This window comes from Pongo abelii, chromosome 21 (assembly GCF_028885655.2).
Source record: "Pongo abelii isolate AG06213 chromosome 21, NHGRI_mPonAbe1-v2.0_pri, whole genome shotgun sequence".
Lineage (NCBI taxonomy): Eukaryota > Metazoa > Chordata > Mammalia > Primates > Hominidae > Pongo > Pongo abelii.
In genome coordinates this window covers 213,543-239,482 of record NC_072006.2, presented here as the reverse complement: position 1 = coordinate 239,482, position 25,940 = coordinate 213,543, and the positions used below count along the sequence as shown (strand labels likewise).

Here is a 25,940-nt window from a genome sequence, read left to right as displayed (position 1 = left end):
CACAGATTCAAGAATAGGTTTGGGCTGAAAAGCATAAAAATTACTAAAGAGGTTGCATTTGCCAGTGAAGAAGCTGCTGCAACATTTTTAGCAGACTTGAAGAAGTAGATTAAGGAGAAAAGATACCATACACAGCAAGTCTTCAACTGCAATAAAACTGGCCTCTTCTGGAAGAAGATGACCAATAGAACCTACATTCATAAAAGCGCAAAGGAAGCACCAGGGCATAAAGCATGGAAAGACAGATTAACTCTGGTACTCTGTGGCAACGCTGCAGGGCATATGATAAAGCTAACCATAGTGTACAGAGCAAAGAACCCATGTGCCCTCAAGCAAAACCAAAAATTATTTATGCTTGTGTTCTGGCCATATAATCAGAAAGTATGGGTGATAGCTGTCTTGTTTATAGAATGGTTCCACCAATGCATCAATGGTTCCCAGAAGTGAAAAAATATTTGAAAGAGGAAGGGTTGGAACTTAAGGACCTATTAATAATAGATGACGTACCTAACCATCCTGAATCTGTTTGCCATGAAAATGAAAATGCTGAGGTTGTATTTTTACCTGCAAATACAACCTTTTGCTTCAGCCACTTGACTAGGACGTCATTCATTTTCCCAAGGCCACATACATCTGCTGGTATTTGATCACATTCAATCAGCAATTGATGCAGACCCTAAACTGGAAATAATGTAGTGCTGGAAATCATTCACTATTGCTGATGCAATAGCACTCATCAAGTTGCAATGGATGAATTAAACCACAAACTAAATGCCTGCTGGAAGGACTGATGGAGTGGAAGTTGTGAATGATTTTAAAGGCTTGCCTGAAATTGATAGAGGAATTAGGAAAATCATCCATGCAACAAGACAAGTTGATGGAGAAGGATTTGCTGATATGCTTGATGAAGTAGACGGACATACTGAAGGCCATTGAGAAGTGTTAACAAATGAGGAACTGGAAGAACTTGTCATGTCCTCTACAGAGGAAGAGGAAGATGAAGAAAAAACTAAAGCAGAACCAGCCATGTGGACATTACTAAAATTTGCTGAAGTGTTTCAAATTGCACAGACATTAAAGCACAAAATTGTGGCATATGATCCTCAGATGGAATGCAGCATTAAAATCGCCTACAAATTCGCAGCAACACTTTCATGACTTACAGAGAAAGGCAACAACCTCTGATTACAATGTTCTTCCAAAAGTTTTCCGCAAAAAACACTATCAAGGATCCCCAAGCATTGAGATCTTCATGGCTCAATGATCCAGGATTGCCTGAAGCAGAGGATCCTCCTTCTGATGTAACCTCAGAAAGCCAATAGTAGCCAAACACTAACAGTGCCTGTGCCAGTCACCTCTCTTCATCTCATCACATAGGTATTTCTTTTTTTTTTTTTTTTTTTTTGAGAAGGAGTTTCACTCTTGTTGCCCAAGCTGGAGTGCAATGGCACGATCTCGGCTCGCTGCAACCTCCGCCTCCCAGGTTCAAGCGATTCTCCTGCCTCAGCCTCCCAAGTAGCTGGGATTACAGGCATGTGCCACCACACCTGGCTAATTTTTGTATTTTTAGTAGAGATGGAGTTTTGCCATGCTGGCCAGGCTGGTCTTGAACTCCTGACCTCAGATGATCCACCCGTCTCAGCCTCCCAAAGTGCTGGGATTACAGGTGTGAGCCACAGTGCCCAGCCACGTAGGCATTTCATCACCTCACATCACCACAAAAAGAAGGGTGAATATAGCACAATAAGATATTTTGACAGAGTGACCACATTCACATAACTTATATTACAGTATATTTTAATAACTGTTCTATTTTATTATTAGTTTTGTTGTTCATCTCCTACTGTGCCTAATTTATAAATTAACCTTTATCATGGGTATGTATATATGCATAGGAAAAAACGTAGTACATATTGGGTTCAGTACCATCTGCCATTTCAGGCATCCCCTGGGGGGTCCGTAGTCCACCTCAAGGGTAAGGCAGGACTGCTGTACTTTTCCCTGCTATTGATGGTCTTTAACTCAGTATTTGTTTACCCTGTTTTCTTCATCATGAGAAAGAAATGCTCTCAGCAGAAAAGAAACATTAATAATTTCAGCTGGAAAATAAACTGCATGTCAGAAAAGGGAAGGGTTCAATCAGAGAGCACTCTGTCAATGAAATACTACACAGCACCATAATTCAAGGCCTACAAGAATATTTGATAAGGCTGGGCACAGTGGCTCATGCCTGTAATTCCAGCACTTTGTGGGAATGAGGCAGAAGCATCTCTTGAGCCCAGGAGTTGAAGACCAGCCTGGGCAACATAGCAAGACCCCATTTTTACAAAAAATCTTAAAATTAGCCAAGTATGGTGGCATGTGCCTGTAGTCCCAGCTACTCAGGAGGCAGAGTTGGGAGGATCACTTGAGCCTGGGAGGTCAAGGCTGCAGTAAGCTGTGATTGTGCCAATGCACTCCAGCCTGAATGAGAATGAGACCTGTGTCTTACCAAAAAAAAAAAAACAAAACGATTAGATGAGAAGAACTGTCCATGATATGTTAAATGTGGTGAGCATAGCCGCCTTCCAAGCAGTTGACCTGGGCTTGATTCCCAGCCAATGTGCCCACGTGCATACACACACATGATATATTCAATGTAAAAAGGTTCTAAAACATTAAGTAGGGTTTGATCCAGATTATATAAAATAAAATGCCATGTGTAAGATGTATGTGTAAGAAATACAGATAGATAAAGCTAGGAGGAAAAATGTCTAGAAGGGTATATCCAGTGAATTAATTTCACTAGTTATCTGGGTAATATGATTACAGGTGATTTGCATTTTCCTCTATGGACCAAACATGTAGTCAGTCATTTATTTAATGTGACAGGCCTGGTGCCAGGCACTGGGACCACAAAGGTGAATGTCACAGACCCTTCCCTCCTAGTCTGGAGTGACCCGAACACAGACACATATCTTGTTAACACAGTGAGTCAAGACAGAAGAGCCCAGAAGGGGCAGGAGGCTTTCTGGAAGAGGTTCTCCCCAAGCGTGGGGCAGGCCAGCCAAGGCCAGAGGAAAGTGTGAACTCAGGAAGAACCAGCTCCGACAAGCACAGTGCCACAGGGTATCAGGGGTTTAAAGTAAGTGTCAAGAATTCGCTGGGCATTGTGGCTCAAGTGCTGTAATCCCAGCACTTTGGGAAGCCAAGGCGGGTGGATCACCTGAGGTCAGCAGTTTCAGACCAGTCTGGCCAACATGGTGAAACCTCTTCTCTACTAAAACTATAAAATTAGCTGGGCATGGTGGCACGCACCTGTAATCCCAGCTACTTGGGAGGCTGAGGCCCAAGAATTGCTTGAACCCGGGAGGCAGAGGTTGCAGTGAGCCGAGATCACACCACTGCACTCCAGCCTGGGTGAAAGAGCAAGACTCTGTCTCAAAAAAAAAAAAAAAAAAAAGAATTTGTCACTCAGTGAGTAAATGGGAAAAGACAAACTCTGTGGTCTCAGCTGGATGGCTACAGAGCCCTGCTCCTCCTGTAGCCAGCTCTGGGAAGGCCTGGCAGCTATCAGCAACTTGGATACAAAGACTCTAGTTGAGCTCTGGAAACCTCCAAGGTGGCTTAGTGGATTCAGCATTTGGACATTTCACTAGGTGTTCCCTACCCCTCCATTAGTCTCTGACTCATAAGTTGCTGTCATCAATAACTCTTATGATAGCTGGCACCAGGTGTCATGAGTACTATGGGCCACCATGCACATGCAGAGCAGTTATCAGGTCAGATTTGCAGATTTGACAGCTGGGTAGCAGGTGGACTTGTCGCACTTAAGCCTGGTGGCAGGCAATCTCATGAACAAGAATTTATTCACCTGTGGTGGTCCAGGTGGGAGAGGAAGAGCACATGAATGAGGTCAGGGCCCCATGGGTCAAGAATAGATTAAGAGAGATTAAGAATACATTTACTAACTGAAATGAGAGTAGAACTTAATAAGTGAATAAAGAGGCCAGGCGCGGTGGCTGATACCTGTAATCCCACCACTTTGGGAGGCTGAGGCAGGAGGACTGCTGCTCAAGAATTTGAGACCAGCCTGGGCAACACAGCAAGACCTTGTATCTACTAAAAATTTAAAAAATACATGTTAGCCAGGCAGAGTGGTGCATGCCTGTAGTCCCAGCTACTCAGGAGGCTGAGATAGGAAGATTGCTTGAGCCAGGCGGACGGGGATACAGTGATGCGAGATTGTGCCACTGCACTCCAGCTTGCGTGACAGAGCGAGACTCTCTCTCAAAAAAAAAAAGAAAAAAGAAAAAGTGAATGAAGAAATGTGTTAAAGAGGAGCTGAGAGTCAACAAGGAGAGACAGTTTCAGTGACTGGGCTTTTTTATTAACTGGGTTAGAGGTGACAGGAAAAGAAACAGTTTTCAGAGGAGGCAATATCCAAATTATGGCATCCTATGCAGCTGTTAAAATGACAATCAGAACTTCAAAGATCTCAAAAACATATGTTTGAATGAAAGAAGTAATTTCAGGCTGGGCATGGTGGCTCAAGCCCGTAATCCTAGCACTTTGGGAGGCAGAAGTGGGAGGACTGCTTGAGGCCAAGAGTTCAAGACCAATCTGGTCAACATAGCCAGACCCCGACACTATAAGAAGAGAAAAAATATAATTAATTTAAAAAAGAAGTAATTTCAGAATAACATGAGCAGTGTAATCATAAGAGTAGTTCCCATTTATTGAATGCTTGTTAGAGGCCAGGCATTGTGCTAAGAGCTTCATCTGTCACAACCCTATGAGGCACGTAATCCTATCAGTACCCTCTTTAACAGTCAGACCCAGACACAGAGAGAAGTAAAGTCACTTGCCCAGGGAAACACATCTTGAAAGCAGCCAAGCTAGGATGAACGCAGCCAAAAGTCCTCCCAGCATCCTGTGTCTGCATAGCCCCAGTATTGCAGCCTAAACTACCACACGATTAGGCAAAGATAGGAGGCATATTAAAACAAATCAACAGTGAGACCTGGCAAGATCTTTTTGTTTGAGGACACCCAGTCACATGCTGTTGTACACATTCGCTCAGGCTGAGAGTGAGCCAAACTATCAGCTGATTGCTCTTGAAAGGAATGGAGTGATCAAGGTTCCTAAAGAAGGAAGAACATCCTGTCTTTTCACAGGTTCTATATTAGCCAACCAAGCCTGAAGCTTCAGCAAACATCTCTGCACCAGGCAACTCTGTCCTTCCGCTTCTCCCTTCATGTTACCTAACACTCTGCTCTGGAGGCTTCTGGAAGGGAACAAACGGGTCAATGAATGATGCTGGCATATCCTGCCTGCCTGCAAAGGTGCCTTGAAATCAACCATCAACTGAGAGTGTCATCAGCAATATGAAATGAATGGAATCCTTTTTGAAAACAAATAGCACATTGATGTGATACCTATATTTTCTGTGTTTTCAGAATCACTTAAATGCCAAATACATCACAAACTGGGAACTGGACCACAAAAAGAAGACATGTCAGCTGGGCGCAGTAGCTGATGTCTGTAATCCCAGCACTTTGGGACCCCGAGATGGGCAGATTACGTGAGGTCAGGAGTTTGAGACCAACCTGGCCAACATAGTGAAACCCTGTCCTCTACTTAAAAAAAAAAAAAAAAAAAAGGATTCATGCATATAAAACACATTATTTGGGACTCTGAATTTGTACGGAAGTAAAAAACAAGCAGTGGAGGCAGATTAAACCCTTCTTGTGGTGTGAACAACCTTGGGCCGGCAAGTAGAATGTAATGATTATCCTTTGTCCCAAACCTTTTGATAATGTGGTTCAACTTCCTTCTCTAGAAGTGCCTATTTTCCTCTCTTAAGAGTGATTTAATTATGTGGCCTGGCGTAGTGGCTCACAGCTGTAATTCCAGCACTTTGGGAGGCTGAGGTGGGTGGATCACAAGGTCAGAAGTTTGAGACCACCCTGGCCAATATGGTGAAACCCCGTCTCTACTAAAAATACAAAAAAAATTAGCCAGGTGTGGTGACATGCACCTGTAGTCCCAGCTGCTCGGTAGGCTGAGGCAGAAGAATCACTTGAACCCAGGAGGTGGAGGTTGCAGTGAGCTGAGATCGATTCTCCTGCCTGCTCCTTTTCTCTTGTGACACATGGATGACCATACTCTTCCTCTTTCCCCTAAGCCCACTTTTCCCTTTTAAATATTGAAGCTCTCAAATTCATCTTTGGAAAAAGGCACAGACCACAGGCAGTTTCTGTGATTCTGTGTTTATTTCTTCTGGGCATGTCCTTAAAGTCAGCAAAATAAACTTCTAAACTGATTGAGACCTGTCTCATATACTTTTTGGTTTACATCATCAAGCCATTTTATAGACAAGGAAACTGGCCGGGTGCAATGGCTCATGCCTGTAATCCCAGCACTTTGAGAGATTGAGGTGGGTGGATCACTTGAGGTCAGGAGTTCAAGACCAGCCTGGCCAACATGGTGAAACCCCATCTGTACTAAAAATACAAAAATTAGCCAGGTGTGGTGGTGGGCGCCTGTAATCCCAGCTACTCGGGGGGCTGAGGCAGGAGAATTGCTTGAACCTGGGAGGCGGATGACTTGAGGTCAGTAGTTCGAGACCAGCCTGGCCAACATGGTAAAACCCTATCTCTACTAAAAATACAAAAATTAGCCAGGCGCGGTGGCGTGCACTTGCAATCCCAGCTACTTGGGAGGCTTAGGCAAGAGAATCGCTTGAACCTGGGAAATCAAAGACGCTAACACACAAGGAGTGTGTTTAAGAGAGGAAAGTTTAATAGGCAAAAGAGAAAAGCTCTCCCATGCAGAGAAAGGGGGGTTCCGAACGGATCTCCCCAATTTGGGGCAAGATGAGGTTGGTTTTATAGATGAGCTTGAGGAGCCAGTGTCTGATTTACATAGGGCACAGAGGGTTGGTTGGACCAGGTGTGCCTTTAACAAAGCATGCGAAGAGGCTGGCCATCCCACCCTAATCTTTTATTATACTAATAGAGTTTTAACCTGGCCAGTGCCATGTTGCTTGTACACGTGACGACAAAGAAAAGGGAAGAGGAAACCTCTATGTTGAATATACCTGGCTTCCAGAAATCCCTTTTCTACTGGCACAGCTGCCGGCATTTTTATCTACGCTTGCAGCTTGATTTTTCAGGCTGCTTTTTGTTAGAAATCATTCTTTTTATTAAAAGGAAAACTTTACCAAGGACTCCCTAACCCTCTATAACTGCCTAATTAATTTCTTTTTAGCTTCTCTATCACTTTGGAAGGCCGAGGTGGGAGGATCATTTGAGACCAGGAGTTCGACACCAGCCTGGGCCACATGGCAAGACCCTGTCTCTGTGTTTTATATTTATATATATTGTTAAAAAAGATACCAAATTATAAACAAGACCTAGGCCATGCAAGACATAGGTTAGGATACACCCTACAGACCATAAAATCTTGTTAAATGGGATTTTCTTTTTTTATTAACCTGGTATAATGTGACTTATCTTCCAACCTGACACTGGTATAGCATCACATGACAGATAGCAAACCCTGAAGGAAATAAAAATATTTTATGTCGGCCAGGTGCGGTGGCTCATGCCTATAATCCCAGCACTTTGGGAGGCAGAGGCGGGTGGATCACTTGAGGTCAGGAGTTTGAGACCAGCCTGGCCAACATGGTGAAACCCCCGTCTCTACTGAAAATACAAAAAATTAGCCAGGCATGGCAATGCGTGCCTGTAATCTCAGCTACTCCGTAGGCTGAGGCAGGAGAATCTCTTGAACCCAGGAGGTGGAGGTTGCAGTGAGCTGAGACTGTGCCACTGCACTACAGCCTAGGTGACAGGGCAACACTCCATCTCAAAAACAAACAAACAAACAAAATACAAAAATTAGTCAGGCATGATGGTGCACACCTGTAATCCCAGCTGCTCCAGAAGCTGAGGCGGAGAACTGCTTGAACCTGGGAAGCAAAGGTTGCAGTGAGCCGAGATCACACTACTGCACTCCAGTTTGGGTGACAGAACAAAGACTGTCTCAAACAAAAAAAAAAACCCCAAAATTATTTCTTTGACATATTTTAAAATGGCTCTACAAAGCTACAAAGCTGTCTTTTGTAACAGAAATTTGCATCTGTAGAGAATCTCCATTAACGCAGCCAAGGTTTCCTTTTCTAGGCCTTTCCCAGATCCAGGAAAGATTAATTCTGACACCTAAATTTCCAAAAAGAGACATTTACCATCTATTCTCTCTTTTTTATTTTTTATTTTATTTTTTTTATTTTTTGAGATGGAGTCTCACTCTGTCATCCAGGCTAGAGTGCAGTAGCACGATCTCGGCTCACTGCAACCTTTGTCTCCTGGATTCAAGCAATTCTTGTGCCTCAGCCTCCCAAGTAGCTGGGATTACAGGCACATGCCACCGTGCCTGGCTAATTTTTTTATTTTTAGTAGAGATGGTGTTTCATCATGTTGGCCAGGCTGGTCCTGAACCCCTGACCTCAAGTGATCTGCCTGCCACGGCCTCACAAAGTGTTGAGATTACAGGTGTGAGCCATGGAGCCCAGCCCATCTCTATTCATGACGCCTGGCCCATCTATTCTCTGAGGCTGCTACTCATGCTTCATCTACGTAACAAGGACCTTGAACCACACAACTCCCTTATCTTAGTTCAAGCATTCTTTTCTACTGACTTCAAGTCTTTAGACAAAGCTTAACTCTCTCAAGCAATTGTCAGCTAAAGAATCCCTAAAATCCACCTAAGACTTCTAAGACCACCCTTTGAGATATCTGCCTTTTTGGGTCTAACCAATGTATACCTTCCATGTATTGATTTATATCTTTCCCTGTTAACTTCTGTCTCCCTAAAATGTAAAAAACCAAACTATAACCCAACTGCCTCGGGATCACTTACTCAAGGCTTTTTGGGTTTGTGTTTTCTCTCTGGGCCATGGTCAGTCATACTGGCTCAGAATAAACCACTTTAAAATAGTTTACAGAGTTTTATTTATCTGCTAACAGTCTGACACATGCTACAAAGACAAGCTTTGAAAATATTATACATAGTATAAGAAGATAGTCGGCCGGGTGTGGTGGCTCACACCCGTAATCTCAGCACTTTGGGAGGCTGAGGCAGGTTGATCAAGAGCTGAGGAGTTCCAGACCAGCCTGGCCAAGATGGTGAAACCCCATCTCTACTAAAAATACAAAAATTAGCCAAACGTGGTGGCAGGCGCCTGTAGTCCCAGCTACTCGGGAGGCTGAGGCAGGAGACTAGCGTGAACCTGGGCGGCAAAGGTTGCAGTGAGCAAAGACTGTGCTGTGTCTTTTTTAAAGACAAGGTCTAGCTCTGTTGCCCAGGCTGGAGTGCAGTGGCGAGAACATGGCTAACTGCAGCCTTGACCCCTCAGGCTCAATTAAAAAAAATTTTTTTAATTAGCCAGGCATGGTAGCACATGCCTGTAGGCCCAGGTAGTTGGGAGGCTGAGGTGGGAGAATTGCTTGAGCCTGAGAGGTCAAGGCTGCAGTTAGCCATGTTCTCAGCACTGCACTCCAGCCTGGACAACAGAGTGAGACTCATGAGACTTTGTTTCAAAGAAAAAAAAAAGTCATGAAAGAAGCTAGTCACAAAAACATTGACATTATACTTAATGAAAGAAGCCAGTCACACTGTATGATTTCATTTCTATCAAACGTGCGAATTGGCAAGGCTGTACAGACAGAAAGTATACTAGCAATTGTCTAGGACTTGGGGCGGAGTGGATGTGGTGAATGTAGAATGACTGCTACTGGAGGCAGGATTTTTCTTTGAAGGGATGAAAGTATTCTAAAATGAGACCACAGTAAGAGATGCACAATTCTGTCAACAACAACAACAAAAACCCTTAATGTTACACTTTATTATTTATTTTTAGGTACGTTGTCTTGCTCTGTCTCCCAGGCTGGAGTGCAGTGGCGTGATCTCGGCTCACTGCGGCCTGTAACACCCGGGCACGAGCGATTCTCTCACTTCAGTCTCCTGAGCAGCTGGGACTACAGGCGAATGCCACTATGCTCGGCTTGATTTTTTTTTACGCTTTAAATGGGCAAATTTTACGTGGTAGGTGAATAGAAATTTCCCAAGAACGCTGGTTTTTTGCTTGTTTGTTTGTTTTTTAGCAGAACCTCCTGAAGTGGCAGGTCGCTGAAAAAATTTAACAACAAAAAACAACAACAACAAAAACCCTAAGCTTATCCATACTCACTACCCACAAATTCCCAAAATTCCCCTAAGCAGAGGCTGCAGAGACCGTGTGTTGGGGCGGAAGGGGCGGGGAGCTAGCAGGAAATCCTGACATGCCAAGGAAAGCCTCCGTAACTTCCTAATTGAGAGAGAACGATCAGATGCATTGCTGTGACCCCCGCCCCCACCACTCCAACCCCGCCCCCCCACCCCGCGCTTACCTCTCTCCAAAGCACTCCAGAAAACTGACGAGAAAAGCCGCCAAACCCCCGAATACACTCACCATCCGCAACCGGAACGCGGAAGCAATGGCGCCATCTTTGTTATGGGAAATGTGAGGTTCGAAGGAAGTCACCGGAGCCATCCTTACTGCGGGCAGTGAAGGGCAATGGAAGTCAGTGGCGGCCATGTTGACTGAGGCTTTTGGCCTGTTAATAAGGCTTGCCACAGGTGGCTATTTTGGGCAATTTCCTGAGGAGGCTTGTCGATAAATGTGCTTGGTAAACACTAAGAGAACAGAAAAAATATACAAAAATTTAAATGTTGGCCGGGCGCGGTGGCTAACGCCTGTAGTCCCAGAACTTTGGGAGGCTGAGAGGGATCACTTGAGGCCAGGAGTTTGAGACCAGCCTGGGCAACATAGGGAGAGCCTGACTCTACTACCTGTCCCCAGGTAGTTGGGGGTCTGAGGTGGGAGAATTGCTTGAGCCTGAGAGGTCAAGGCTACAGTTAGTCATGTTCTCGCCACGGCAGTCCAGCCTGGGCAACAGAGCTAGACCCTGTCTTTAAAAAAAAAAAAAAAAAAAATTCGGCTGGGCTCGGTGGCTCACACCTGTAATCCCAGCACTTTGGTAGGCCGAGGTAGGAGGATCACCTGAGGTCGGGAGTTCAAGACCAGCCTGGCCAACATAGAGAAACCCTGTCTCTACTAAAAATACAAAATTAGCTGGGCATGGTAGTGCAGCCTGTAATCTCAGCTACTCAGGAGACTGAGGCAGGAGAATCGCTTGAACCCAGAAGGCAGAGGTTGCGGTGAGCCGAGATCGTGCCATTGCACTCCAGCCTGGGCAACAAGAGCGAAACTCAGTCTCAAAAAAAAAAAAAAAAAAAATTCAATGCCTTGAAGAGGGTGGGGAGGCATGCCCCTGTAATCCCACTGCTTTGGGAGGCCAAGATGGGAGGATTACTTGAGGCAAGCAGTTCAAGACCCACCTGGGCAACACAGTGGAGACCTTGTCTCTACAAAATGGTTTTAATAAATAAATAAATAAACTTAAATGTCTGCATTTTAAAAATATGAAAAGTAGAAATTAGAGATGAGGATGAAAATATTTTAATATTCTGATGCATGCAGATAACTACGTAACTGGCACAACTGCAGGACCACGAAAAAGAGACTGTCTAAAGACAGAATTATAAAATTAAGATTTAGCTTAAAGATCTGATTGGCTTTTGTTTACAATTCTAGAATCAGGCAGCATCTCATTCTATAAAATTGAATGTTCCAATGAGCTGAGCAGACAAGGTTGGCTTCATAGGCAGAAAAGGGGCTAACGAATGCAGAGAGAACAAAAAGCAAATTGATGGTTCTTTTTTTTTTTTTTTTTTTTTGAGACAGTATTACTCTGTTGTCCAGGCTGGAGTGCCCTAGTGTGATCTCGACTTCCGCCTCCCGAGTTAAAGCGATTCTTGTGTGTCAGCCTCCCTAGTACCTGGATCACAGGCATGCACCACCATGCCCGACTAATTTTTGTATTTCTAGTAGAGACAGTGTTTTGCCATGTTGGCCAGACTAGTCTTGAACTCCTGACCTCAAGTGATTTTCCCGCCTGGGCCTCCCAAAGTGCTGTGATTACAGCCGTGAGTCACCACACCCAGCCCTGCAAATTGATCATTTCGAAGTTACTTTCCTTGTAGGGTTAAAACAGAGGAGACTTTCTTATTTAATCAGATTGACTGGAATCTCCCGTTTTCTGGAAGATGGCATTGTTTCAAAGTTCAGTTTGATTACGTGGCACTTAGCACAAGTAACTCAGTTCTGATTTGGCCTAGCCTGCTGTGGCCTAATGGAGGAGGTCAGACCAAATCAATGGCCTCCTATAAAATTTAACAAAACTGAGGGCTATTTTCCCCTTTCACCATTTTCTTGAAAGAGTAGTGTATACTCATAGCCTCCTATCGATGCCTATATTGGAATAATAACCCATGAATTAGGAGTCCTGGACTTAAGATATTTTACCTATACACTATTTTCTTTTCCTTTTTTTTTGGAGATGGAGTCTCGCTCTGTCGCCCAGGCTGGAGTACAGTGGCGCGATCTTGGCTCACTGCAACCTCTGCCTCCCGGGTTGAAGCAATTCTCCTGCCTCAGCCTCCTGAGCAGCTGGGATTACAGGCACGTTCCACCATGCTCAGCTAATTTTTTTTATTTTTAGTTGAGATGGGTTTTCACCATGTTGGTCAGGCTGGTCTCAAACTCCAGACCTCAGGTGATCCACCACCTTAGACTCCCAAAGTGCTGGGATTACAGGTGTGAGCCACCATGCCCGGACTTCCTTTTCCTTAAATACTCCATGCTTGCTCTCTCTCAATTCTGAGCTTTTCCCCCATGCAATTTCTTCCCTTACGAACACTCTTCTCTCTTCTTTGATGTTTATCATCCTTACGATCTCAGCTTTAGCCAATTTTTCCTCCAGGAACCTTCTCTGATTTATCTGAAAAGAGTTAGTTGTCCCTTGCAGGAATAGCTCACTTTCCTCTGTTTACTTAGATTGCTCTAAACTCCTTTGTCCTTTCTGCTTTTCCCACCAAACTGTAAGTATCTCAAAGGCAAAGACCGTGTTTATCTTTTTTCTGCTTGTATTTCAGAGCCCAGCTCAGTGACTCACATATAAGTACTCAGAAATCATTGTTTTTTGTTTGTTTTGTTTTTGTTTATTTTGAGACGGAGTCTCGCTCTGTCCCCCAGGCTGGAGTGCAGTGGCGCGATCTCTGCTCACTGCAAGCTCTGCCTCCCGGGTTCACGCCATTCTCCTGCCTCAGCCTCCCTAGTAGCTGGGACTACAGGCGCCCGCCACCACGCCCGGCTAATTTTTGGTATTTTTAGTAGAGTCAGGGTTTCACGGTGTTAGCCAGGATGGTCTCGATCTCCTGACCTCATGATCTGCCCGCCTCGGCCTCCGAAAGTGCTAGGATTACAGACGTGAGCCACCGCGCCCAGCCACAGAAATCATTGTTATATGCACGAATAAATAAGTCTCTTCCCAGGTCTCCCCTGTTCCCCACTCCTCATTCACACCCCACTCAACCTTATACCCTCCAAGAAATCTCAGAAACATGACTTCTTCATGGCTTGTTATCAGTGAAACAAACCTTAAAGCCTTTGCTAGTGTCTACCTTTGGTTGAAAAAAAAGTCTGGGTATAAATTAACTCTTATTTATTCTGTTGTGGCTTTTCCATGATGAGGCTTATCTTTCTGTGGGCTTCTGGTGCAAATTTCTGAAGTCGATAGTGACTTTTTTTGCCATATAAGTGTAACCACCAATGGGTTCTTCTTGCCGGTTGCCTAGACAGAGCCGATTTATCAAGGCATGGGAATTGCAATAGATAATAAATGCAGAGCCAGCTGCACAGGAAACCAGAGTTTATTATTACTCAAATCAGTCACCCTGAAACTCAGGTATCGAGTTTTTTAAGGATAATTTGGTGGGTAGGGGATCAGAAAGTGGGGAGTGCTGATTGATCAAGTCAGAGATGAAATCATAGGGAGTCGAATCTGTCCTGTTGCACTCAGTCAATTCCTGGGTGGGGGCCACAAGACCAGATGAGCCTGTTTATTGATCTGAGCGATGCCAGCTAATCCGTCAAGTGCAAGGTCTGGAAAATATCTCAGGCACTGGTCTTAGTTTGTTGTTGTTGTTGTTGTTGTTATGGAGTCTTGCTTTGTCACCCGGGCTGGAGTGCACTGGTGCTATCTTGGCTCACTGCAACCTCTGCCTCAGGGGTTCAAGCGATACTCCTGCCTCAGTCTCTCAAGTAGCTGGGACTACAGGTGCATGCCACCACACCCACCTAATTTTTGTATTTTTAGTAGAGATGGAGTTTCACCAGGTTTGCTAGGCTGGTCTTGAACTCCTGACCTCAAGTGATTCCCCCCTCCCCACCGCCAGCCAGCTGCATGAATCCTAAACCATGATTTCTAACCTTGAGGCTTATTTACTAGTCTTGCAAAGGCAGTCTAGTCCCCAGGAAAGGGATTTGTTTTGGGGAAGGGTTGTTATCATCTTTGTTTCAAAGTTAAGCCATAAACTCCCAAAGTTAGTGCAGCCTACACCCAGGAATGAACAAGGACAGCTTGGAGGTTAGAAGCAAGATGGAGTCAGTTAGGTCAGATCTCTTTCACTGTCATAATTTTCTCGGTTGTAATTTTTGCAAAGGCAGTTTCATAAGCATGCCTCCGACCATACTGTCTTGCCACTTCTAGTTAGTCCATGAGTAAGAAATGAAAACTAATTGAAATAAGCATCACAACAAAATCTTGCCAGAGACAACAAAATAGTTTATTGCTTTCCCAAAGTAAATTATAAATTGTTTTAGATTCCCATCTGTTTTGCCATTGATTATATAATGACTGCATAAATTGGGTTATGCCACAATTTTATGAAGCTCTTCATATTTTGTTGATTCTCTGCCATCAGCTGAGCCAGCTACTTCAGCCAAATCTCTTTCAACAGAAAAAAGTCATTTTAATTGAAAGACCAAAATAGCTCTTTCAAAGTAGGATGATGTTATTTGCAATTATCTTATCTCTCTTTGCCATTCTGAACCTTGATCTAATTACTTTCTCATCTAGGGACTTGGCTTTAAGAAAGGGATAAGGAAATGTCACAAAAGTTCAAGGGTTAAGTATAATAATGAGTCTCAAGGCATCTTTTTTTTTTTTTTTTTTTTTTTGGGACAGGGTCTGGCTCTGTTGCCGATGTTGGAGTGCAGTGGCACAATCTTGGCTCATTGCAACCTCCATCTCCTGTGCTTAAGCCATCCTTCCACTTCAGCCTTCCGAGTAGCTAGGACTACAGGTACACGCCACCACATTCAGCTAACTTTTGTATTTTATGTAGAGATGGGGTTATACCGGGCGCGGTGGCTCATGCCTATAATCCCAGCACTTTGAGAGGCTGAGGCAGGTGGATCACTTGAGATCAGGAGTTCGAGACCAGCCTAGCCAACATGGTGAAACACCATCTCTACTAAAAATACAAAAATTGGTTGGGCATGGTGGTGGGCACCTGTAGTCCCAGCTACTTGGGAGGCCGAGGCAGGAGAATCACTTCAACCTGGGAGGTGGAGATTGCAGTAAGCTGAGATCGTGCCACTGCACTCCAGCCTGGGTGGCAGAGCGAGACTGTGTCTCAAAAAAAAAAAAAAAAGAAAAGAAAAAGAAAAAGGCTGGGCACAGTGGCTCACGCCTGTAATCTCAACACTTTGGGAGGCCAAGGCGGGCGGATCACAAGGTCAAGAGATCGAGACCATCCTGGCCAACATGGTGAAACCCCGTCTCTACTAAAAATACAAAAATTAGCTGGGCGTGTTGGTGCACACCTGTAGTCCTAGCTACTTGGGAGGCTGAGGCAGGAGAATCACTTGAATCCAGGAGGCAGAGGTTGCAGTGAGCTAAGATTGCACCACTGCACTCCAGCCTGGCAACAGAGCAAAACTCCTCAAAAAAAAAAAAAAGAAAAGAAAAAGACATCTTAGTGCTTTTTCAATCATGCAATAGTCTAAAGGCATAATTAAACAGTAAGTTGACAGCCAAGAAGAAAAAATATCAGATGGACTGTAAACTTCCTATTTTTTTTTTGAGACGGAGCCTTGCTCTGTCGCCCAGGCTGGAATGCAGTGGGGCAATCTTGGCTCACTGTAACCTCCACCTCCTGAGTTCAACCTATTCTCCTGCCTCAGCCTCCCGAGTAGCTGGGATTACAGGCGCGTGCCACCATGCTCTGCTAATTTTTATATTTTTAGTAGAGACAGGGTTTCACCACGTTGGCCAGGCTAGTCTCAAACTCCTGACTTCAAGTGATTTGCCCGCCTTGGCCTTCCAAAGTGCTGGGATTACAGGCGTGAGCCATCATGCCCTGTCCAGCACTTGCAGAGTGTCTTGCTCAGTAACTTCTTGTACTTTTATAATGAACATAAATGAAGCCATCCTCACAAGGTTAAGAATTCTGGGCTGGGCTTGGTGGCTTATGCCTGTAACACTAACACTTTGGGAGGCCAAGTATTTGAAGCCAGGAGTTCAAGACCAGCCTCGGCATTTTTGTAGAGACATCATCTCTACAAAAACTGAAAAAAATTAGCCAGGCACAGTGGTTTGTGCCTGTAGTCCCAGCTAATCGGCAGGCTGAGGCAGGAGGATCACTTGAGCCCAGGAGGTCAAGGCTACAGTGAGCAATGAGTACACCACTGCATCCAGCCTGGATGACAGAGCAAGACCTTGTCTCAAAAAAAAAAAAAAAAAAAAATCTGGGCAGACATATAGTTACAATAATTATGCATTAATCACTAGATACTGACCATCTGCAACCCCCATTGTTCCTACGGATAGGAGTTCTGAGGTTAGAAGCATAAGACTTTTCTTTAAGATGGATGGGATCTCTGACATTAGAATCATAAGGCTTTTGTTTAAGATGTTTTTCAGATCCCAAATTCCAATGAAACCACTTATGCCTTCCAATTTTAAGATCCCCCAACAGAGGAACCAAATAAGCATGAGAATACAGTTTCTTTTACTTTTTCTTTTCTTTTATTTTTTTGAGACAGTATCTCGCTCTGTCGCCCAGGTTGGAGTGCAGTGGCGCAATCTCAGCTCACTGCAACCTCCACCTCCTGGGTTTAGGCGATTCTCCTGCCTCAGTCTCCTGAGTAGCTGGGATTACAGGTGGGTACTACCACACCCCACTAATTTTTCTAGTTTTGGTAGAGACGGGGTTTCACTATGTTGGCCAGGCTGCTCTGGAGCTCCTGACCTCAGGTGATCTGCCCACCTTGGCCTCCCAAAGTGCTGAAATCACAGGCATGAGCTACCACGCCCGGCGGAGAATACAGTTTCTAAATCTCCCTGTCTCTGACTTCTTCCTACACTCTTCCACCAGTCAATGACTTCCACACTTTGGCCCACTTCAAAACCCTTATTAGTCTCATCCCCAAACTCCTCAGGGAGACAGAGTTGAAGTTCCCCTTCCATCTCCTCATTCGGCACCCTGTAAACTTTTCTCTTTGCTACAACCTGGCGTCTTGGTGTACTGACTTGCCATGTGCATCTGGTAATGAACCCATTACAGTTATGTAAGTGTGGACTGTAAGAACTAAAATCAGTATTAACACAATGCTAGGCAAGTCGTAAAGACTTTATAAACACTACTTGGTGGATATTCCGTGATGCTAGGAAAAAGAATCCATTTCGTGGCACCTCAAGTATGTGAGGGCTTAATAGAAAGCATGACATTTCATTACGCTAGGGACAGACATGACTGACTCATGGCCCAGAGCCATCCTCAACTATGGACATTCAAGAGTGAAGCAGCAAATGCCCCAAATGTGGAGTTAGGAGGCCGAGCTTGAATCCTGACTTTCTTACTAACCAATTGTATGACCGTAGCCATTTAACCTCTCTGAGCCTTAATTTTCTCATCTGTAAAAAGGGAACAATAAATGCTTTTCAAGACTATGAAAATAATATTGCTCGATGGAGTAAGTGACAGACTATTGGCCAGCAATTCTAAATTTATTTTGCTCCCAAATTAATTATTTGAACCATGCTAGAAATAATGAAAAGTATGGTATGTTAGCAGAAAACAGATGCAATCTGAGGATAATTTTTTGTCAAAGAAACTGATGATGCTTCTGAATACTAAATAACAATTTGGACTGGGCACGGTGTCTCACACCTGTAATCCCAGCACTTTTGGAGGCCAAGGCAGGTGGATCATGAGGTCAGGAGTTCGAGAACAGCCTGGCCAACATGGTGAAACCCTATCTCTACTAAAAATACAAAAATTAGCCGGGCTTGGTGGCATGTGCCTGTAATCCCAGCTACTTGGGAAGCTGAGGCAGAAGAATAGCTTGAACCCGGGAGGCAGAGGTTGCAGTGAGCCAAGATAGCGCCATTGCACTCCAGCCTGGGTGACAGAGCGAGACTCCACTCAAAACAAAAGAATAATTTGATTCTTTTTGATTCTTATGTATTTATTGAAATGTGCTATCTCATCTTAGGGGAACCACTGCAATGCTTAGAAATCAGTATGTACAATATGGTGATAAAGACTTTTTTTTTTTTAAAGATGAAATTTTGCTCTTGTTGCCCAGGCTGGAGTGCAATGGCGCAATCTCGGCTCACTGCAACCTCCACCTTTCGGGTTCAAGTGATTCTCCTGCCTCAGCCTCCCTAGCAGCTGGGATTACAGGCATGTGCCACCACGCCCGGCTAATTTTTTTTTTTTTTTTGAGATGGAATCTTGCTTTGTCACCCAGGCTGGAGTACAGTGGCACACTCTCAGCTCACTGCAACCTCTGCCTCCTGGGTTCAAGCAATTCTGTGCCTCAGCCTCCCGAGTAGCTGGGATTACAGGCGTCTACCACCATGCCCAGCTAATTTTTGTATTTTTAGTAGAGACGGGGTTTCACCATGTTGGCCAGGCTAGTCTCGAACTCCTGACCTTGTGATCCACCTGCCTCAGCCTCCCAAAGTGCTAAGATTACAGATGTGAGCCACTGTGCACGGCCAGTGATAAAGATTTTTATGTGCTTATCATGTGGCCTATCTTCAAGTTTTTTTTGTGTGTTTTTTTTTTTTTTTTTTTTTTTTTTGAGCTAGAGTCTCATTCTGTCATCCAGGCTGAAGTGCAGTGTACAATCTTGGCTCACTGCCACCTCCCCCTCCTGAGTTTCAAGCGTTTCTCCTGTCTCTGCCTCCCTAATAGCTGGAACTACAGGTGTGTGCCACCATGCCCTGGTATTTTTTGTATATTGTAGAGAGGGTGTTTCACCATGTTGGCCAGGCTGGTCTCAAACTCCTGACCTCAAGTGATCCACCTCCTTCAGCCTCTCAAAGTGCTTGGATTACAGGCACGAGCCACCACGCCTGGCCTGGGCAATGACTCTTTGAAGTGAATCCAAAAGCATGGGCAACAAAAGCAAAAATAGACAAATGGGATTACATCAACCTAAAAGCTTCTGCACAGCAAACCACAAAGTGAAGAGACAACCTACAGAATGGGAGAAAATATTTGCAAACTATGCATCTAATAAGGAGCTAATATCCAAAACACATAAGGAATTCAAACAACTTAATGGCAAGGAAACAAATGACCTGATTTTAAAATGGGCAAAGGATCAGAATAGACATTTCTCCAAAGAAGACATACAAATGGCCAATAGATGTATGAAAAAAGTTCAACATCATTAATAATCAAGGAAAAGCAAATTAAAACCACAGTGAGATATTACCTCACACCGGTTAGAATAGTTGTTATCAAAAAGACAAACTGTAGTCCGGGCTGGTGCAGTGGCTCATGCCTGTAATCCCAGCACTTTGGGAGGCATAGGCAGGTGGATCACATGAGGTCTGGAGTTTGAGACCAGCCTGGCCAACATGGTGAAACCCTATCTCTACTAAAAATACAAAAATTAGCCAGGAGTGGTGACGGGCACCTGTAATCTCATCTACTCGGGAGGCTGAGGCAGGAGAATTGCTTGAACCCAGGAGGCCGAGGTTGAAGTGAGCCAAGATTATGCCATTGCACTCTAGCCCAGGCAACAACAGCAAGACTCCATCTCAAAAAAAAAAGAAAAAGAAAGACAAAAAAAGACAAGAGGTAACAAGTGCTGGTGAGGATGGAAAAGGGAACCCTTGTACCTGTAGGTGAGAATGTAAAGTAGTACAGTCATTTTGGAAAACATTATAGAAAATCCTCAAAAAATTAAAAAGAGAACTATCATAAGATCCAGCAATCCCACTACCAGGTATATATCCAAAGGAAAAGAAATCACTACCTCATAAAGATATCTGCACTCCCATGTTCTTTGCATCACTAGTCACAATAGCCAAGACATGAAATTGACCAGGCTGGGCACGGTGGCTCACACCTGTAATCCCAGCACTCTGGGAGGCCACGGTGGATGGAACACTTGTGGTAAGGAGTTTGAGACCAGCCTGGCCAACATGGTGAAACCCCTTCTGTACTAAAAATACAAAAATTAGCCGAGTGTGTTGGTGCATGCCTGTAATCCCAGCTACTCAAGAGGCTGAGGCAGGAGAATCACTTGAACCCGGGAGGTGGAGGTTGTCGTGAGCCAAGATCATGCCTCTGCACTCCAGCCTGGGCAACAGAGTGAGACTCTGTCTCAAAAAAAAAAAAAAAAAAGAAAGAAAGAAAGGAAGAAAGAAATCAGTCTAAGTGTTCATCAATGGATAAACTGATAAAGAAAATGTGGTATATACAAACAATGGAATACTATTTAGCCATAAAAGAAAACTCCTGTCATTTGCAACAACATGCAGTGAACCTAGAGGACATTATGTTAAGTGAAATAAGCTGGTCACAGAAAGACAAATACTGTATGATCTCACTTAAATGTAGAAACCAAAAATGTTGATCTTGTGGAGGTAGAGAGTAAAATGGTGGGCTGGGCGTGGGGGCTCATGCCTGTAATCCCAGTACTTTGGGAGGCTGAAGCGGGCGGATCGCCCGAAGTCTGGAGTTGGAGACCAGCCTGGCCAACATGGTGAAACCCTGTCTCTACTAAAAATACAAAAATTAGCTGGGCATGGTGGCACGCACCTGTAATCCCAGCTACTTGGGAGGCTGAGGCAGGAGAATCACTTGAACCTGGGAGGCGGAGGCTGCAGTGAGCCAAGACTGTGCCACTGCACTCCAGCCTGAGTGACAAAGCTACACTCTGTCTCAAAAAATAAAAATAAAAAAAAAAAGAGAGAGAGAAAGTAAAATGGTGGTTACCAGGAGATGAGGTAGTTGTGAGGAGGACAGTCTGGAGAAATGATGGCCAAAATTCCAGTTAAATAGGAGGAATAACTTCAAGAGATCTGTTATACATTGTGGTGGTGATAGTCAATAATACACTGTATTCTTGGAAAATGCTAAGAGGGTAGATGTGAAGTGTTCTTACCACAAAAGTGAAAACTATGTTAATTAGCTAGATTTAGTCATTCCATAATGTATGTGTATTTTAAAACATCATGTTGTACATGGTAAATACATACAACTTTATCTTTCAACTTAAAAAGCATATTAATAGAAACATCTCACTGTCAAACATATAACAATCACTCAGTTTTTTTTCTCTTTTTGAATATCCACTTGTTTTTTTGACAAATACCTTTGAGTGGATTTTTTTTTTTCCAGATAGGGTCTCACTCTGTTGCCCAGGCTGGAATGCAGTGGCATGATTAGAGCTCACTGCAGCCTCAACCTCCTGGGCTCAAGTGATCTATCACCTAACACACCTGAGCAGCTAGGATTACAGGAGTACGTCACCATGCCCAGCTGATTTTCTTTTTTTTTCATTTTTTGTAGAGGCGAGGTCTCACTATGTTGCCTAGGCTAGTTTCAAACTCCTGGGCTCAAGCAATCCTCCTGCCTCAGCCTCCCAAAATGATGGGATTACCGGCCACCACACCGGACCTCTTCATTTTCCAATCCTGGCAAGTGTATTTCTCAATGCTCCTGACTGCAAAGGTCTTTAAAAGCATTAGACAAAACCCAGTAGGTCTAAGGAAAAGAAGGAGGGTTTAACTACATAGTAATGTGAAAGACGCTGTAAACACATACTGGAGCCACATACAAATCAGGCAAGGTCAGATCATACCCATATTATGTAAAGAGGTGCTTCCCGCAGAGCTGCTGTGGAGAGATGTCATGGTCAATTTGTTAGATGGGACAGGCAAAGTTCCAAGACATTGCATGAATATGCCTGGAAAGACTGTGGTCCAAATACAGTGGTTATCTCCAGAAAGCAGGATTGGGTGGGGCTGGGTCAAGAGAGGACGCTATCATTTCTTACTTTATAAACCTCTATGTTTTGGATTGTTTTGAATTTTTTTATTTTTTTGAGACAGGGTCTCATTCTGTCACCCAGGCTGGAGTGCAGTGGCTTGATCTTGGCTCATTGCAACCTCTGCCTCTTGGATTCAACCTATTTTCTTGCCTCAGCCTCTTGAGTAGCTGGGATTACAGGTGCGCACCACCATGCCCGGCTCATTTTTTTGTACTTCTTAGTAGGACAGGGTTTCACCATGTTGGCCAAGCCAGGCTGGTCTTGAACTCCTGACCTCAAATGATCCTCTTGCCTCAGCCTCCCAAATTGCTAGGATTACAAGCATGAGCCACAGTGCCTCGCATTTTTTTTTTTTTTTTTTTTTGTGGGGGACAGAGTCTTACTCTGTCACCCAGGTCAGAGTGCAGTGGCACGATCTTGGCTCACTGCAACCTCCGCCTCCCAGGCTCAAGTGATCATCTCACCTCAGCCTTCTGAGAAGCTGGGACTACAGGCACACACCACTATGCACAGCTAATTTTTGTATTTTTTATTGAGATGGGGTTTCACCATGTTGTCCAGGCTGGTCTCAAACTCCTGAGCTCAGCAATCCAACTGAGTATCCCAAAGTGCTGGGATTATAGGCATGAGCCACTACACTCGGCCTGAACTTTTCTTTTTTTTTTTTTTAATAACAAGCACATACTAATTTTGTGATTCAAAACAATTATAATAATGTTAATAATAGCTAAACTTGGTAGAGTGTTCCAGAACTGTAATAAGAGCATGATTTACATGAATTTCTTTATTTACTCTTCACTACAATGCTGTGATTAAGATGTTGTTATTCCCTGGGTTCATTCCCCAGCACCTCTTAAAAAAAAAGATACTATTATTATGTCCCTTTTACAGATGAAGAAACTGAGGCACAGGATGTATTAATAGATAAGCCGTGACAGAGCTCATATGTGGCAGAGCTGGCTAAAAAGATACTAAAATACTAAAACCGCAAAGAGTCGGGCGTGGTGGCTCACACCTGTATTCCCAGCACTTTGGGAGGCCGAGGCAGGCGGATCACGAGGTCAGGAGATCGAGACCATCCTGGCTAACACGGTGAAACCCTGTCTCTACTAAAAATACAAAAAATTAGCCTGGCATGGTGGCACGTGCCTGTAGTCCCAGCTACTCAGGAGGCTGAGGCAGGAGAATCGCTTGAACCCGGGAGGTGGAGGTTGCCATGAGCCGAGATAATGCCACTGCACTCCAGTCTGGGTGACAGAGCAAGACTCTGTCTCAAAAAAAAAAAAAACTGCAAAGAGTGCTATTATCTGAAAAGGAATAACAATTACTATTCCCAATCTCAGAAAATAATTTGAAAGTTAGTATTAATTGAAGAAAAAAATTGAACCAGAGCCTGTTGAACTCATGAATTATTAAATCATTAAAATAGATACAGCAGACAACCCTGTACTGGATAGCTGTGACCCAAATCCTCTGTGTGTTTCAGAAGCATCCCTCATGTGTGTTATAACAACCCCAGTGTCAGAGTGCCTCGTTGCTGAAGTGGCTTTCTTAAAGGCCAAGCCATGGAAAATCACTAATAAAAGCATAAATGAAAGAAAAATGTGTAATTAAGAAACTCAGATGCCCCAACTCAATTGAAGTAGAAAATAAAAATCTGAAGACATCGCTTTCCTTAGGCTTATTATCTTTAATTGGCTTCCTCCTTTGTTGTGGATGGCCATGTAGACTCAGGAGAGAGGCAAAGTGCTAACTTCACGTCTCCTGCAGGCCGCAGCACCAGCTCCTGGAGCTCCTGTTGTTCTTGTTCTATAAAAAGGAGGTAGCCGGGCATGGTGGCTCACGCCTGTAATCCCAGCACTTTGGGAGGCCAAGGCGGGTGGATCACCTGAGGTCAGGAGTTCGAGGCCAGCCTGGCCAACATGGAAACCTGGTCTCTACTAAAAATACAAAAATTAGCTGGGTGTGATGGTGGGTGCCTGTAAGCTCAGCTACTCGAGAGGCTGAGGCAGGAGAATTGCTTGAACCTGAGAGGTAGAGGTTGCAGTGAGCCGACACCATGCCACAACACTCTAGCCTGGGTAATAGAGTGAGACCCTGTCTCAAAAAAAAAAAAAAAAAAAAAAAAAGGAGGTAATAAGACCTTTTCTCTGAAAGAGAAAAGCACTTAACCTGCTGTCTACTAATAGTGTCTGGTTGTAAATACTCATTATCAGTAAGTCCTTGCAACTGACTTAAGTCAGCATACTTTTCAAAAAAACGGTGAGCCAGATGTTTCTAAAGTTCCAAAGGGCAGAGCCAGCCTCTCAAAAGGATGAAGTGGGTGGCTACCCACTAATACCCACAAATTACCTGATTCCTATTTAACAGGTAATTTGAACAGCGCAGGGTAGAACATCCTGCCGAAAGTATCTTTTTCACTCTATGTACTTGCAGTTCCACCATTAGAAATGCATTCCCGGCCAGATGCGGTGGCTCACACCTGCAATCCCAGCACTTTGGGAGGCCGAGGCAGGTGGATCACTTGAGGCCGGTAGTTGGAGACCAGCCTGGCCAACATGGTGAAACCCCATCTCTACCAAAAAATACAAAAAATTAGCCAGGCATGGTGGCACACGCCTGTAGTCCCAGCTACTCAGGAGGTTGAGGCAGGAGAATTGCTTCAACCTGGGAGGCGGAGGTTGCAGTGAGCCTAGATTGTGCCACTGCACTCCAGCCTGGATAACAGAGCAAGACTATCTCAAAACAAACCAAAGAAAATGCATTTCTTAGAGTCCTGTGGAGTCCCCCTTCAAAATGCAAATACTTTCACATCAGCCCTCTGCATGGGCAGAAGTTTAAAGCTGGGTTATTAGAATGATGCCTAGAAGTCCCTCCCAGAGTCAGGGGGTATCGGAGGCTTCTCAGGAGGGAGACACAGACCTTCTTGCCTAGAACCAGCCCTATGGATCTAAGGGCTGGAAGACTTCCAGGTCAACATAACCCACAGAAAACAAGCCCAGGCTGACAATCTACCTTCCAACAGCAAGGAAATCTCAACTCTGGCTGGGTTCCCCCTGACATCACATCCTTCCCTACCTGAAAACAGCAGTTTCCCAGCAAACAGCAGCTACCCATCAAAGCAGACCAGTGACTCCATGGCAGCTTTTCGCTCTTCTGGTGCACAGCCCTGCAGACCCACAGAGCTGGGGCTCTGGCAGTACTTAGATGCGGACAGCTTTCCAGGCAGGACATCTGAGACTTTTCCTTCCTCTGAACCCCAGAGGACTGGCTTTTTTTTTTTTTTTTTTTTTTTAAATAATATTGTCATTACAGATTTGCTAATCTTTTCTATGGAGCATGAGTCAGCATTCTGCTCTCATTAAGGATGCCAAGGTCCTAATGCCTTTTCCCCTTTACAAAATAACTTAGCCATGTTCACATTCTCTTAGCATGTAATCTACCATCTCCTAAGTCCCAAGGCCATTCTTATGAGGCCTGGGCATGAGGAGATTTTCTTTTTGTGTGTGTGTGTGTGGGGGGGGGTGGTGGATGGAGTCTTGCCCTGTCGCCCAGGCTGAAGTGCAATGGCGTGATCTCAGTCACGGCAACCTTCTCCTCCTGCGTTCAAGTGATTCTCCTGCCTCAGCCTCCCGATTAGCTGGGATTACAG

General features: G+C 44.4%; 1 protein-coding gene across 7 annotated transcripts in view; it reads right to left on the bottom strand.

The window, feature by feature from the left end:
- The window catches only part of SHLD1 (shieldin complex subunit 1), a 121,536-nt gene extending 95,994 nt beyond the window's left edge, over window positions 1-25,542 (bottom strand). Inside the window, exons 1-2 of one of the 7 annotated variants that reach the window (XM_054541557.2) lie at window positions 25,367-25,542; window positions 10,496-10,719 (exon numbers count right to left, since the gene is read on the bottom strand). In XM_054541557.2, coding sequence (XP_054397532.1) covers window positions 10,496-10,530 — 35 coding nt within the window. In that variant the 5' untranslated portion in view covers window positions 10,531-10,719; window positions 25,367-25,542. Of the gene's footprint in view, window positions 1-564; window positions 1,306-10,433; window positions 10,720-25,366 lie in introns of those variants that run through there. The other 6 variants (XM_063720665.1, XM_054541561.2, XM_024239142.3 and 3 more) reach the window with 6 other exon arrangements.
- Window positions 25,543-25,940: the final 398 nt, after the last annotated feature.